General features: G+C 42.9%; 3 protein-coding genes across 4 annotated transcripts in view; 2 read left to right on the top strand and 1 right to left on the bottom strand.

Moving 5' to 3' along the window:
* LOC147111226 (mitogen-activated protein kinase 14A) overlaps positions 1-2,610 on the top strand; it is a 40,770-nt gene extending 38,160 nt beyond the window's left edge. Inside the window, exon 12 of the mRNA XM_086001909.1 lies at positions 116-2,610. Coding sequence (XP_085858035.1) covers positions 116-177 — 62 coding nt within the window. The 3' untranslated portion in view covers positions 178-2,610. The remainder of the gene's footprint in view (positions 1-115) is intronic.
* A 675-nt stretch (positions 2,611-3,285) lies between these two features.
* Positions 3,286-12,845, bottom strand: ccdc51 (coiled-coil domain containing 51). 2 transcript variants are annotated; one of them, XM_086001908.1, is made up of 5 exons: positions 12,331-12,845; positions 10,512-10,854; positions 8,639-8,803; positions 7,143-7,940; positions 3,286-4,453 (listed from the first exon to the last, which is right to left on the bottom strand). In XM_086001908.1, exons 2-4 carry the CDS (start codon positions 10,800-10,802, stop codon positions 7,167-7,169), a joined length of 1,230 nt encoding a protein of 409 aa, XP_085858034.1. In that variant the 5' UTR covers positions 10,803-10,854; positions 12,331-12,845; the 3' UTR covers positions 3,286-4,453; positions 7,143-7,166. The 2 variants fall into 2 exon arrangements, with proteins under 2 accessions (XP_085858034.1, XP_085858033.1); XM_086001907.1 differs by lacking the exon at positions 3,286-4,453 and having other exon boundaries at positions 6,982-7,940.
* An 8-nt stretch (positions 12,846-12,853) lies between these two features.
* Positions 12,854-15,846, top strand: part of LOC147111224 (peregrin-like) — a 60,833-nt gene continuing 57,840 nt past the window's right edge. Inside the window, 2 exon segments of the mRNA XM_086001906.1 lie at positions 12,854-13,719; positions 15,454-15,562. Of these exon segments, the coding sequence (XP_085858032.1) occupies positions 15,528-15,562 (35 nt within the window). The 5' untranslated portion in view covers positions 12,854-13,719; positions 15,454-15,527.

Raw genomic sequence — 15,846 nt, 5'->3', positions numbered from 1 at the left:
GAGGGAAGCTACACACGTATCTGAACTGCGCTGTGCATGGCAGTCTGTTCTAATGAGTATTGTTATATATTTTCAAGTAATTCCATATCTAAAGGTTGGTGCTTTTTTTTTGTAGGCCTTCTTCACATGGAGATCACAACCTTTGACCCAGACAATCCGAGACAAATGGCAACATGATGTGACTCGGTCATGTGTAGCGATATATTCGTTTGTCCTGAAGCTCGTATCATGAAGCCACCCCTTTGCTGTTAATTTGCATCCGTTTCTTTCCTTTGCTCCACTGATGATCAATGCAGCAATTTTTTCAAATAGCAAAACCGCAATCACAAGAAAAAAAGCAGTAATCTCTCTGTTATGGACCAAAAGCTTTCCAATAATATTAAATTGGACCTCTAGCTGAGCTACCATGATTACTCTCTAAGGGAGGGCCATCATCCCACGTCTGGCTCAAACAACCATTCTTGGACAGTGAGGATCAGCGTTCTTCTGGCTCAGTTTTAATGTCAGCACCCCCAGGGCTAAGGAGGGGATATTTTTAATATTGCCCATTCTTCCTGCTGTTGTTTGCTGTCTACTGACCTCTACTGGAAAGAGTAGATGTAGACATCAGATAAGGACATGATCGGGTAGCAGTTGTGATACCGTTCTACGGCAAAATAGCCTGTTGATGCTCACCGTCACATAAGAAATAGGAGGAGTAGGCCATACGGCTCCTCCAGCCTGCTCTGCCATTCAATAAGATCATGGCTGATCTTTGACCTCAACTCCACTTTCCAGCCCAATCTCCATATCCCCAGAGTCCAAAAATCTATCTATCTCGGCCTTGAATATATTCAACGACTGAGTAGCCACAGCCCTCTGGGGTAGAGAATTCCAAAGCTTCAGAGTGAATAAATTTCTCCTAATTTCAGTCCTAAATGGACGACCCCTTATCCTGAAGGTGCATGAAGCTAACAGAGGGCTTCCAGAGCCATGGAACCTTCCCCGAGCATCATTCAAGAACTTCATGGGATAAAATTCTTTTTTTTTTTAAATGACCACTCCTGAAAGCTGTTTCAGGGCATTTTTCCCTTTGGTCTGTATGCTGATGTAGAATCTATGGTGGTAGCAGCTATGTAATGAGATGTTAATTTATCACCTAATGAACTTTCACAATTATTAATCCATTAATGTCACAGTCACATTGATTATATCGAGTATCTAAGCTGTTGATGTCTGGCAGGAAACCTACTGACAAAAAGCAAAATGAATCTTATAGGCCCATTATACCAGTTTGTGTTGATGGAAATGTTGCCCAAGATCACATCAATGCACTTCCGGCAGAATTTGCTGGATAGTGATCAGGAACCCTGGCTAATTTTCCGCTCCCTAACCAAGGACTGCTGAGAAGGTGTGGTGCCATGACCAGCACCCGGGCTCCATACAGATCTAGGATTGAACCTGATCTGTCAGAATCAGCTTTTTACTGGATAACTCGCTGTGCTGTCAGGAGAGCTGTTCAAAGACTTGCAAGTCTAATCAACCTCTTACCTTTGATGGTTCCAGCCTTCATCCTCCATCTATGAACATTCTTGACCTCGCCTATCTTCCTTTACCTCCAATTGAACTCCCATCTATCTTCCATTGTTAAAAGTTCAGTTTCCTCTTTTGTGAGAAACACTTTTCCCCTCAACAACTCTTAACTGCCTATAAAGCTCAAGACTAGAACATGTCGTCCATCTCTGGGGATATTATTTTTGCATCTCTCGTACTGCTAGCAGAGAAAGAAAAGATTGTAGACTATATCTCCCCCTCCATGACAACCACTTTCTTCTTTTATTTGATACTACAGAGTTGAGTGCACTTCTCAACGTCTCCCTTTTGTTTGTTCTAAGCTCACACAAACATGATTTCAAAACGGAGGAGAAAGAGCAACACTCACACCGAAGATGTTCTACTCCAACATGCTCTTTTCCAGGACGTTAAAACTGTGGAACTTCTTACCTCCCTCAATCTTCCCTTCTCCTACAATCTTTGACTTTGAAAACTGAAGCTTCGCATCACCTACTCACGACTTCCTAACATCTCTTTTAAAAAAAAATACTTTCACCTTGGGTCCTTCAATAAAAACAATTCTTCCTGTGTGACACAAGGGAACGGCATACTTCAAGGTGCTTATAATCATCAGTGTTTGGTCATCACCCCAATCTTTGCAGAATGCCCAATATCCCCATCACATGTAGAGTGGGTTAGTTACCTACCCTGTACTACGGTACAATGTGGCACATACAATAACCAGCTCCCCACATACCAACATTAGGATGCATTTATCTGCAAAGTCCTTGTAGCACATCCAATAACTCAAATACACAGCAGTCATTGTATTCACTTAATTATCATAATTGACATTATGTAGCTAATTGGGGATCACTCTGTACATTGCTGCTTGATGCCTGCTGCATTTGTTCAGCCCTTGTCTTGTGGAGAATCGGCATCATTCTTTTCACAGTAATTGATAAGAAGATTTAGAACAGATTGCTGGATTCTGAACAGAAGCTGGAGCTGTATTTACTCGATTCAAAACGTATTTTATATCTGTGAAAACAATAAACTATTTTACACTTTTAAAAAGGTCTCGGCTTCATCGTGTATGTGACGTTCTCAGAAGGCGTTTCAGTGTAGCATACGTTACCAGGGATTTCTGTGAGGTGTAAACAGGACAAAACTATTTTGTTGCTAGGTTCTGACCAAAAGAGCAGCAGCCACTTCACAATCCAGTGTAAATGCCGATTAGCTCACAGCTATTTATACGTGAAGAGAACCATTACTCCAGCTAGTCTTAATGTTCCAGCCATCAAGCATGTGGGGCAGGTCTGATGGACCAGCTGGTCTTTTCCTGCATGTCGTTTTCCTTTATTCCAACGAGCCTCTCGCCCCCAATTTTCTTTTTATTTGTTTATGGGACGTGGGCGTCGCTGGCAAGGCCAGCATTTATTCCCCATCCCTAACTGCCCTCGAGAAGGTGGTGGTGGTGAGCTGCCTTCTTGAACCACTGCAGTCTGTGTGGTGAAGGTACACCCCCAGTTAGGGAGAGAGTTCAGGATTTTGACCCAGCGACTATGAAGGAACGGCGATATATTTCCAAGTCAGGATGGTATGTAACTTGGAGGTGGTGGTGTTCCCATGCACCTGCTGCCCTTGTCCTAGATGGTAGAAGTCGCAGGATTGGGAGGAGCTGTCGAAGCAATCCACACCAATACCCTTGTATATATTCCTTTTAAAATCGAATGTTGTCATTTCACAAAACAAAATCCAAATGGAAATACCTTTATTTATATTATAAGTGCATTCACTTTTATTAATCAATGAGGTAAATTAAATTTCTCCTGCTGTCGGCAGGTTTCAAGTTACTGAAAGTAAAAAGTAGGATCTAGATTGCAAATAAATCAGAGCTATGGTTTGATATGCTGAGCACCTTTACCAATGTATATATTAATTTTCACTGCTCAACAAACAGCAAGTTATCATGGACGCTGACCCGAGACCATAGTTTAATCCAGCACAGCAGCAAGTGTTGACCCCCCTGATAAAGGGGAAGGGAGGGAAAAGTCTCAATTAATTGAGCCAAGGACTTTTTCCAAAGTCTTTTGGGGTAAAATGCAGTGTGTACATTGGACCATACAGACATGAATGATGCCGGTCTGTGCCAAGAAACAGCAGTTGGTATGTTACAATTGGCCTCAGTGCCATTGAACAGAGGGGAGGGGGAAAAAGAGAAAAATGCATTAAGGTTTTTCACTGTTCAAAAATTCCATGGTCAAATATTCCACCTACACTCACTCTCTTATCTTCTTTAACTCACACATGTAGGGGCACTTGGAGGGCTACTGGGACCCATGAGATCCTACTCCAGCATGTGTCAGTACCTTCAGGAGAAAATATTCTATTCCTAATAAACAGTATGGAAAATGTAAATCTGCAGTACTCCTAGAAATTAAACTGTGACAGTAGGGTAACAGGACACAGGTTCAAACTGGTTAATGTCAGGAAGCACCTCCACACACAATGATCAACAGGTGAAATGGGTAGTGGAGCAAAACCTCTGGCAGCATTTCGAAGTTAGGTGCCGTGATGAGAGAGCTGTAGGTCCATTCTGAATGGATGAGCTAGGCCTTCTTCAGCTGCACTTATTGCTGTGCACTGGAAATAAGGAGAACTACAAGGACTGGTGAGCATTTGTAGTCATAGGTCAATTATAACAGGAACCATATAAGGTTTTTCAGTAACGTCATTGAAAATATTGCTTTGGTTTTGGCCCTGGAGGCAGAAATTGTCAAATTACCATTTTGTATCTTCACTACAATCAGAAAATTAATTTTAAAAAAATATCACAACCTCTCATTTGGACATCAGTTACGAGACTTTCATTTTAAATTCAGAAAATGCTGGAAATACTCAGCAGGCCAGGCAGCATCTGTGGAGAGAGAAACAGATTTCCAGCATCCGCAGTATTTTGCTATTATATTTCATTTTAAATTACTACTTTTATACACAATTAAAGTTACATTTCTAAAATGTAGCACAAAAATGATAGTGCTCATGTATCTGGTTTCCTTTGATACAAACAGCTCCCTTACATTAAAGAACCTCTTGGCCTGCATTTGTGTTCTTGGTATCTGAGTAGCAAGGAAGTTATTTAATCACCTCATTCAAATCCCTGGGGGATATTTCATTATTACTGTGAATCAATAAAAAGATCGATTTATTCAGTAAACTATTTGCAACAAATTAACTCAGCACATTCACATGTTGAAACTAAAAATCAGTATCAGGGGCACCATGGCTGAACTGTTGACACAGCACATAGGTACAGTACCGTCCCAGACAGGTACAAATTGCATTGTTTTTTCTTCCCCTCCCAGATCACTTTGCTTTAACCTGGAAGGGCAACACTAGTAGTTCAGAATCAAACTTAGAGTTGGGTAACGTCACCATGCTTACACCACAATCAGAATAACAGGCAGCATCGGTTTAATATTGGTGGTGCCAGGAAAGTCCGTGGAGGAATTCTGCATGTTCGGTAGTTCCTGCTGGTAAGCTCTCTGTGACCAACACCAAACAATTTCAAAATAACAACAGAAAATGCTGGAAAAACTCAGCAGGCCAGGGCAGCATCCGTGGGGAAAGAAACCGAGTTAACGTTTCAGGTCGATGACCCTTCGTCAGAACTAGAAAAAAGCAGGAAAGGGAATAGATTCCCTTTCCTGCTTTTTTTTCCAGTTCTGACGAAGGGTCTTTGACCTGAAACGTTAACTCGGTTTCTCTCTCCACAGATGCTGCCCTGGCCTGCTGAGTTTTTCCAGCATTTTCTGTTGTTATTTCGGGTTTCCAGCATCTGCAGTATTTTGCTACCAAACAGTTTCAATTGGGTGGGAGTGGGCAGAACATTACGTTGGAGGTTCAAAGCCCTGGGAATGATTTTGCACAAGACCCCAAGCACAGGCCAGGCACTTCACAGAATCACAGAAACCCCACAGTGCAGGTAGAGGCCATTTCGGCCCATCGAGCTTGCACCGACACATATCCCACCCGATCCCCGTAACCCCTATACCAACACATATCCCACCCTATCCCCGTAACCCCACGTATTTAATCCCCCTAACACTAAGGGTCAATTTTTCATAGCCAATCAACCTAACCCGCACATCTTTGGACTCCCCAAAGAAGAAGACATTTTATGGCCGGTTACAATCAGAACAGCATTAGTATGGGCTGGAAGCAGGTTGTCTGTCTGCCCTCATGGGCATAATGACTAAAAGAGGGGCGGGGTGAAAATAACAAGTACCTTTTTTGGGGGGGGAAAGGAAAAAAGTAGGTTTGTGAATGAAAGGACTATGATGACACATCACGTGTTTGCAAGTGAAGTACATTCTATTACTGAAGCATCTGGGTTTCTTTATGTTGTTAGGCCTGGCATTTCACAAACATTGGGTCAGCAACAGTAGATCCTGGTATATGGAGTAAGACTTCAAAATTCAACAAACTGTGGCCTGGTTTGTGTTGGCCTGTTCCTTAAATATTTCCATACCTACCACCAGTAAACATTGTCCCATCTCAAAGAAAGGGCATGGGAAATCAACCCAAGAAAGCACAGTGCAGGCTGGTTCAGCAGCATTAGTGCACACTCATGGTGTGTGCTAAAACAAATCGGGATGCCATTTAAACCAAAAATTAAATAGGTAGAGATCGCGGCTAGCGGCACATTCAAAAGGAGTTAAAAAATAAATCAGATGAGAGTCAACTTGGATTATTCACATACATTCCCAAAGGTACAGATGGGCATTAAAGAACTGTTACTTATCATTTCAATTAGAGGTGGGTGCAAGGCAAAAAAGTGTTTTTTAAATTCTCAGCTCCCTACAAAATTGCCATTACAAGATTTTGATGTGGTTGAATGCTGAACCAATCACCTGAATGGGAATGAGACAATGATAAAATTGCCCTCTGCCCCCGTCCAATTCTTCTACCAGGTGGCGTTACATTACCAGCCTGCGTTTTGCTTTCTGTGGCATAACACTAGACAGGAGAATCAAGTTATGATCATTTTATAACAGCCCAAAGTGAATCTCCTGGAACACAAAAGTAAAATCTGATATCCAGGGCGAGACATTCTAAGGAAACTACTGCTCCAGTTTATATAGGAAACGCTGTCATGGAACAGCAGCACATGAATGCAGCAGGAAAGCACTGACACAGAGGTCAGTTGTGCTGGGGCACCTTTAAAAAGACTTGTACCGTGGTGGTCCAAGTGAGCTTAAGCAGGGTTTGGGAATTGGGACTAATGCAATCTACAAGCTCTTAGCCTTTTATCCTCGAGTTTGGAGCTTCAGTGCTCAGATTGTTAACAATATTGAATGATCTGCATAGCAAGGGTGACTGCATTTCCAAAGTAATCTACTGGTGGTAAAGTGCTTAGGGACATCCTAAGGACATGAAATGCTATTTAAAGGCAAATTCTTTCCTTTATCTGCAAGCGAGAAGAATACAGATCAATACAAACTCTCTCACAGACTTTTAAAGAAATGCACTTCAATTGCCAAGACTAAGATCCAGTTGCTGGAAGATGGTATCCAGTTTTGGCAAACAGTGCAAAACCTACGTACAGCATCTGTGCAGTGCAGCATCTTTCAATTCCCTTTGAAGAGAACATACAATATTGGCAGTGTGAGGGCGAATGCAGCATAGGTCAGCACTGTGTTATACACAGTGTTTGTTCGGATTTGAGATTCCAGCCTCTTCTCAGTCTCCGCTAATCCAACTATCACATTCTCTGTTGCAAGAATCTGCCAATCCTGCATCAATCCCGAAGACACCGTTTGTGACGGCTTAGTCTGCGTGACGGCTTTTACTGTCTTAATGTCAGAAGCTACTGTCCCAAGTGCTTGTTGCAGACCTTTTATCTTTTGCTCCAGCCCTTCTAACGCTGTGCTGGTCTGTTTTGAGGCGCTTGCTTGTTCTTTCAAAGCAATCATGACAGGATCCAGTTTCAAAGCAGAGTCTGTTTTTCCCGGTTTAGCAGCGGCCCCCTTACCTGCTTGTTGCACTGCAGCTTCCTCGAGCACCAGTTCCTTCAGGCTTGTTACAAGCGTATTCAGTTCCTTGCTTTGCAGTTGGTGTATGGAGGCCTGCTCTTTAAGGGCTTCCTGCAAGTTAATTGGCCCTTTCTGTGCCTCAAGAAGCAGTATCTTCAGCTCCTGCAGTCGAACTCTGTTGATGTAGGTTGACCCCAGGACCCCGATCATAGCTCCCAACACGGACCCCATCACAGACCAATTTTTCGTTCTCTCAGCTCTGGTCCGCTCTTTCTCGTGGCTTTCTCTCACTGTTGCCGAAAAGAGAGCAAATGTCTCACGCTCCAGCTCTTCTGCATTTTCATACGCTGTTCGATGTCGTCTCTCCTCCTGATTTTAGTATAGAAAACAAAATTAAACTGAAGCTCAATTTTATTCTCCCCCTTTCCATTTAAGAAATGAAGGCAGGTGGCACCTAGTTAGGAGGGACAGTAAGTAGTGCAGATGGAAACAGGAAGTTGCAAAGGGGCACAGATTAACGGAGTGCGCAAATTTATGGCAAACGGAGTGGCTGTTGGGACAGATTCTATGTTAATCCTCTTTCCTGATGGTCAGGTCTCCACTTCCTCCTATATGGGAGATTTTGTTGGCAGTTGCAGAATATTCACTATCTGGGGGGGAAATACATACAAAAATCTCCATTAGCTTTCTCTAAAAATTCCTACTTTCTCGTAACTTATTTCCCCTCATTCCTCTGTCCTCGTCCGAAGCATAATGCCAAGGCTGAGCGGGTAAATAGGTGACCAGACCCCAGCCATTTCCTCCCAAATTGAGCTTTGCAGAGAAGGGTGACACATAACAGGTTGACGCAGCCTCATTGGACCTAGATTCAGAAACTCACTAACAAAGTCTCCTTGAATAAACAGAATCTGAATTTTATCATGTATTGCCATTATTTAATTTTTTTTTTAATACTGGATAAAAGCTTTGTTATTACTTTCATTTATAATCATCCTTCATCTTAGCACAAACATACAATTAAAAAAAGACAGTAAAGTAAAATGGCAAAAACAAATCGGTTTCCTCACCTGCAGCAGTTTATGTTCCTGGGTGGCCAGCTCTAGGTAGTGACTGTCCTCCCGCGACACTCTGTCTAATTTGTCTCGAACTTCCTTCAGTTTCAACTGCTGACCTTCAAGGGTTTCCTGGCTTTGTCGAACAACACCTCGAGCCACCATGAATGCTTTCTCTGCCTGATAGAAACAGCGCACCCGTCAACCACTCTTATTAAAGCTTGATATGGTGAGCCTGCCAGCTCTAGAACTTTGGTTTATTTTGTACATTTCCAGTACCTTGTAGAGACTGAAACATTTAGCTGGTGTACCAGTATTGGAATAGGCTAGCATTTGTAATAACTTGCATTTATATAGCGCCTTTAATGTAGTAAAACATCTTACAGGAGTGTTAGCGAACAAAATTTGATACTGATTCACATTGAACATAAGAAATAGGAGCAGGAGTCGGCCATTTGGCCCTTCGAGCCTGCTCCACCATTCAACAAGGTCATGGCTGATCTTCTACCTCATCTCCACATTCCCGCACTATCCCCATATCCCTTAATTCCCAAAAATTTATCGACCTCTGTCTTGAATATACTCAACGACTGAGCATCCACAGCTCACTGGGGTAGAGAATCCCAAAGATTCACAACCCTTTGAGTGAAGAAATTTCTCATCAGTCCTAAATGGCCAACCCTTTATTCTGAGACTGTGACCCCGTGTTCTAGATTCTCCAGCCAAGGGAAACATTTTCTCAGCATTAACCCTGTCACGCACCTTAAGAATTTTATATGTTTCAATTAGATCACCTCTCATTCTTCTAAACTCTAGGGAATATAGGCCTAGTCTACTCAATCTCCCCTCACAGGCCAATCCCCTCATCCCAGGAACCTGTTTAGTGAACCTTCGCTGCACTCCCTCTAAGACAAGTATGTCTTTCCTTAGGTAAGACCAGAACTGTACACAGTACTCCAGGTGTGGCCTCACCAATGTCCTGTATAATTGTACTCTTATACTCTAAATCCTTTGTAACAAAAGCTAACATATCATTTGCTTTCCTAATTGCTTGCTGTACCTGCATGTTAACTTTCAGTGATTCAGTGGTAATAATAGTGATTATTAATGATGCACTAGTGCAAAACTGGCTTTCAGCTGTTTTTTGGCATCTAATGGTGACCAAAGCATCTTTCTGACATCTGTTATCAAGTCTAGTTTTAGCAGTTGACACACCAGAATTCAAAGATGAAAAATATTAAGTTAATGTTTCAGTTCCGACCAAGGGTTATACTTGAAACGTTAACTTTTTTCTTTTCTTTACAGATGCAGTCCGACCTGCTGAGCGGTTCCACTATTTTCTGTTCCAATTTCAGATCTCTAGCATCAGCAGTATTTTGGTTTTTGAAACACATTAACATATGTAGATACAATAAAATTGTGTTGTATTTTCGTTCATCTGATGTCTGCACACATGCATATTGCAACAGGGGTCGCTGAATGGAGGTAGATATGCACAGGATCTCTGACTGACATTTCCCCCCACCCCACTTCTTAGCAAAAGGTGCTAAAGCCACGTAAAGCACCCCTAAATGAGATCAGCTAACTCAGCACAGATCAGCAATCAAACTTGGGATCTTTCTGGTGTTTTGAGTCCTAGGTAGCAGTCTAATATATAGAGTAACTCCTTAAAATTTGGATTGTGCTCCTTCCCCCTTTTGCCAATGAGAATGGATTTACGCTGCTTAGGCACTCGTCACAGTCCGCTGATTTGAGACTCAGTACTACCTGTGCCGCACATCCTGCAATAGTTATATCACATCAGCCTATACTTGTGACATCTGGAAGCAGCTCAATACCTGTACATTAAAATAAATAAATAAATAAAATAACTGTACATTGCAATTACCTCAGTGACGTTCAGCTGTGCCACTTGCACCTCTTTCAGTCCAACAAACACCTCGTATTTCTCCCACAAGATGTTGGTTGTGGCGCGAATATACTCTACAGTCTTTTTGCTTAAATCCTTCCCCAGTTCCACCCACTTCAGTTGTGCAGCATCTTTAGTTTCACTCAGCTTCTTGGTAACAGTTTTCTGCGTGGCCTGCGAGCAGTAAAGTTGCACTTGGAGACTGTTGCTTCTTGCAATTGGGGAGCAGTAAGCACGAGAGCACATCACACTGACTAGCCTCCACTTCATCACTGGGGTTCACTTCAAAAGTGATGTTTATTCAGTCAGAGCTGCAAAAAACCTGAGAATACAGAGACAAATATTACTTAAACACTCATACAATTTGAATGACCTTAAATAAATTCCCATCTAATTATATTAACCACTAGCTTGTGTTCTAATTATGTGTTAGATTTCAGGAGATGGTTCTATTCCTGTTCCTGGCTGGGGTGGAGATCACCTTTTTCAGAAGGTAAGTACTGTAGAAAATATAGGGACAGTGATCTCCTGGACGAGTTTCGATCGCCTAGATGGGTCGGAGAGGAATTTCCCAGATTTTTTTCTCCCAAATTGGCCATTGAGTTTTTTATCTGGTTTTTCGCCTCGCCCAGGAGATCACATGGGTTCGGGAGGGATGTAGAGTGATAGTAGATTTGAGGTTAGGATCAGATCAGCCATGATCTTATTGAATGGTGGAGCAGGCTCGAGGGGCCGATTGGCCTACTCCTGCTCCTATTTCTTATGTTCTTATGTTCTTAAACTGTCAATACTTTAAGGATTTTCACTCTTGGCAGTGTTAATTAACATTATAAAAATGTTGAGGATCTATGTTTATATTTAGTTGGATTAAAATATGAGTCTAACCATGAACAACATTAACTTTTCTGCTTAAACATCAGAAGCCTTTATCCAGTCTTTGTCTAAATGAAAATGATTGCTTTTCCAACTAAATTTCTCCCACCTCACTGAAATCAAATTACTGATTTCTCTAGCTCCTTTACCAGGGGCTCCCTAGGAAAGATGCTGCAGAAACTGACCCTATCCCATTCTTACTTCATACACTTCTGCAGCACTTTCTCTCAAAAAGTCAGTATCTTCTTTCTTCACAAATCCAGATTGTGCGCACAACAAGCAATCTTTCTCTGTTAATTTCAATGGCTCACTCAGATCAATTCACTAATATTGGAATTACCGGTCTTACTTCACCCTTACCCCACATATATGACTCTTCCCATAATCTAAAGCAAAGTTAAGGTACTCACAATGCATACGTCATCTAAACAATAATAACTGAGTCATTCTGAAAGCTTGATATACTATTTAAATCATCCATTCATTTGGTTTAAAACATCTATTTTAACGTATTTCACTCCAAAGTAAAATAACAACAATCACACTTTTTGATCACAAATCTAACTTTCATTACCCAGCCATTGACAGATCTAATTTAAATTCCGATATAGTCCGAAGGCAGTAGAGGCCAATTCATTAAATATATTCAAGAAGGAGTTGGATATATTTCTTAAGGCTAAAGGGATCAAGGGATATGGGGAGAAAGCAGGGACAGGGTACTGAATTTGGATGATCAGCCATGATCTCATTGAATGGCGGAGCAGGCTCGAGGGGCCGAATGGCCTACTCCTGCTCCTATCTTCCATGTTTCTATATCTGTTATACCAACAGCATAACACTGGCAGAGTACAGCTAAACTGCATATGTCGACTTAACCGATAAGACAAGACAGCACAAGACTAAAAGGAGATAGGCGCTCACTTACTTTCACCAGCTTCACACTCTGCCCCGGCCTCCCAATATATGACAGTAATTTCTGTCCCAGATTAAGAGCAATTGATCTCTCAGTGTAGCAAGGATTGCCTTTATTTTTTAAACCTGTCTCCAGTCAATGGCAGTTGCACCACATGCTCCTGGATCTAGTGAGGTCTTGTGGTCGAGCCTCTCTCCCCGGGCCCAGTACGAGCACACAACTATACCTGTGTGTGTCTGCTCTTCTCTCTCTCTCTCTCTCTAGCTGGGTGACCTTTAGTCCCGCCCTCCCCGCTCTGACCTTTCACCCTTCACAGCGACCGGCGCGCCTCCTGGCAACCCCGCTTTAAACCGCTCGGTTTCCCTGGAAGCGGAGGCGCGCCTGGCTCCGGCACAAGATTACTGTTTCCCTTCCTTCCCTCTGTCCAGTTTACAGACATTGCAGCAAGCAGTAAAGCGCGGAGTTTTCATTTATTCGCATGAAGCACCTTCCGCCCCTCCCCTCCTCCCTCGGCCGCCAGCGCCAGCTGCCTCACTTTCCCCATCTACCGATTCGTCTCATTCGTTCACGCAACGCGCCTTTCGCATCGATTAAAAGCGGCACCGTTCCCGTGGAGCTGCAAAGGCATATTGATGCTGCTTTTACTCCCAATCAGCTTGGCCCTCCCATCGAGCAGGTTTCGGAATTACTCCCTTCGAATGTGCCGACCGGGATCAATCGCTCCATTTGCTTTCCGCGCCGTCACTTTCCACTTCCCCCCGGCAGATTCACCTCTTTCATTCATTCCGATGGTGCAGAAAGTTGGGAAAGATAAAGATTTGCGAGCGCTCACAATAAACGGGACGCCGCCGCTCATCGTCGTGCGCATATTTGTACTCGGAATTTCCTCTTTCCACGTCGAGTACTTTTCCCACAGGGAATAATTGTCCTGTGAGCTGTGTTGAATGTGCTGGGCCTAGAATTCAGAGGCAGTTGTTGGTGGAGGAGGCGCCTTTGTTCCATCTTGTGAGTGGAACCCTGGGTTAACATTCAGACTGAGGGGCAAAGAAAGCCATTTCCCCAACAGTGAGAGGCCGGGGGCTGCGCCTGGGGGAGGGCAGGTCTGGACTGGAGTGTGGCTCTGTGTTTAAACCCCTTTCTCCTGAACCCTGGCTTCCTCTGTGTGTGTATGTGTGTGTGAGTGAGTGGGGGTGGGGGTGCCCCTGGGAGAGATGCTGTTGTTATGGAGCTCACAGCCTGGTCGCTTTCTTGACTGACTGATGGTGATGGGGCCTGGTCTGGAGCAGCACACAGCAAGAAAAAAAACCCACCAGCTAATCACACACACACACACAGACCATCACCTATCTGCACTGACACCACCACTGGAGCACAACAGAAATGATCCACACTCTTAACTTGGTAATATACTTAGATATGTATATCTTTTTTAAATGACTCTCTTAAATGTTTAATAAGTTCAACTCCTCCCTCTTTAGTTCTAAATATTTACTGTCAAATATTCTGATAGACATGTCATAATGAAACGTTAAAGAACAACCCTGTAATTTTGATGCATTTTATTTACAGAACTGATGTTTTACTGAGGTTGTTAAGAGTAAAAGGAGCAAAGTGTCTGAGACTATGGCTGTTGTGATTAGTATGGAGATAATTACAGAAAAATCAAATGTTTATTTTACTGTTCTCTTATGTTTGTATGATGGTTGCCATCGGCTGCCTATGCTCGTGTGCTGTGCTATAGGAGTTGTGATAAAAGTAAGAGCCATCTGGTACATTATTTCAAATTCTTCCTGATCTATCATTGATAGAGTTAAATGTTAATTTATCACTGTTGTGAATACATGATAAATAACAGACGGGAATGGAGTCAGTTGCTGGTTGACATTGGTTTGCGATAATGTCATAATTTGACCACAGTGAATTTTGTTCTGTGCTATGTATATGTAAGGAGGATGATATTTGAAATACCATTGCTAATGTGGTCACTTGCAGCATGGTGTATGACATGATCTTCTCGTTATTGTGCTGTGTATGAAATTGGGTGTGCAATTCTTGCATGGGTGCTGTCCGTGCAAGCATTGGATACAAAATGTCTGTCTGGCTATTGTGCTGTGTGTGGACAAAATTTGATGATCACTGTGCCATGTGCACAACACTGGACTTGAGAAAGTCTGTAGCAACTACACTGTGCAGAATTGGATAGGAGATGCCCATGTGTGTCTGCTCTGTGCACAGCATTCAGTATGACATGCCTGGGCTGTCCCAGCACTGTGCATGCAGGGTTGGATATGATGTGCCTATACGATCACTGCACCGTATGTACAGGGTTGGTTATCATGCGGGGTTGTATCTGTCGTAACACATTTGCTCAAGGAAGCATAGTTGTGTGTAGATTTTAAAAATCCACTATGCTCCATCAACAAGCAGGTTACATTTTAAAATTTGATATTGATTACTGGCTGATCTCCCGTGGCATTGCTCAGGGGTAATTTATGGTCTGGCTGTAATGTTCAGTTGCTAAGTCAGCTTGTCTCGGACCACGGCTAGGGTGCTTCATGCGGAGAAGTGGTTTCAATAGTTACATCTTTGGGTCAATTGGAAGATCGTAGAGTCATAGAAATTTACGGCACAGAAGGAGGCCATTCGACCCATCGTGGCTGTGCCAGCTGAAAAAGGAACTGTCCAGCCTAATCCCACTTTCCAGCTCTTGGTCTGTAGCCTTGCAGGTTACGGCACTTCAAGTGCATCTCCAAGTACTTTAAACACAAACCGCCCAACGCGTGGCTCGCACCTACACCCGCTTAGCTCAGTTGCTTAGACGGTCACATCAAGCAGTACGAGGCCAGGTAACGCACAAAGAGAATTGTTCGAGCTTTCTGATGGCTGCTTAACTCCTCTCCTTGGGGAAAGGCCAGGAGAACTCGCAGGAAATTACGGGCTGTTTTATGTTGATGTATATGGGTTAAGATTATTCAGTTCTGATGTGTTTCGTGCAAAGTAAGATGTCTGAAATCTAATGAATGATATATGAGAGTGGGAGAGTGCACTCACAACTATAGCCCTTTTTTTCTATTTTTAAAAAATTGGTGGATCACTGATTGTTCCACATGTCCCTTTCTTTTTATGTTTACAAAGCAAGAGCTTTAGCTGCCTGTGCTGTGGCCATAATCCGTGGTTCTGTAATTGAAATCACAAGAATTGCAAGAGCAATGCTGGCTGGCATGATATATCTCAACCAACACATGTAAGTCATTGTTCCTTGCTATGAAATGAAAAAAGTCTTCCTTTTAAAAGTCAGATCACTTGCTATGTTTGTTTTTGTTTTTATGTGCTCTGATAAATCTATTATTAGCCTGTTCCAAAGTCTATTCCAACGCTCTCCTGGTAGGCCTCCCATCTTGCACCCTTTGTAAACTTGAGCTCACCCAAAACTCTGCTGCCCGTGTCCTAACTTGCACCAAGTCCCGTTCGCCTGTCACCCCTGTGCCCGCTGACCTACATTGGCTCTCGGTCCGGCAACGTCTCGAT

Source organism: Somniosus microcephalus, chromosome 11 (genome assembly GCF_052327205.1).
Source record: "Somniosus microcephalus isolate GS21.2 chromosome 11, FLI_Smic_1.0, whole genome shotgun sequence".
Lineage (NCBI taxonomy): Eukaryota > Metazoa > Chordata > Chondrichthyes > Squaliformes > Somniosidae > Somniosus > Somniosus microcephalus.
The sequence above is the reverse complement of the archived record's forward strand: the minus strand, read 5'-3'. Positions and strand labels throughout refer to the sequence as shown.

Coding starts and splice junctions, on each gene's coding strand:
- ccdc51 (XM_086001908.1), bottom strand. CDS start 10,802: ATGAAGTGGAGGCTAGTCAGTGTGATGTGCTCTCGTGCTTACTGCTCC. Junction 8,804..10,511: donor CACAGCTGAACGTCACTGAG/GTAATTGCAATG, acceptor TGTTTCTATCAG/GCAGAGAAAGCATTCATGGT. Junction 7,941..8,638: donor AGGAACATAAACTGCTGCAG/GTGAGGAAACCG, acceptor TACTAAAATCAG/GAGGAGAGACGACATCGAAC.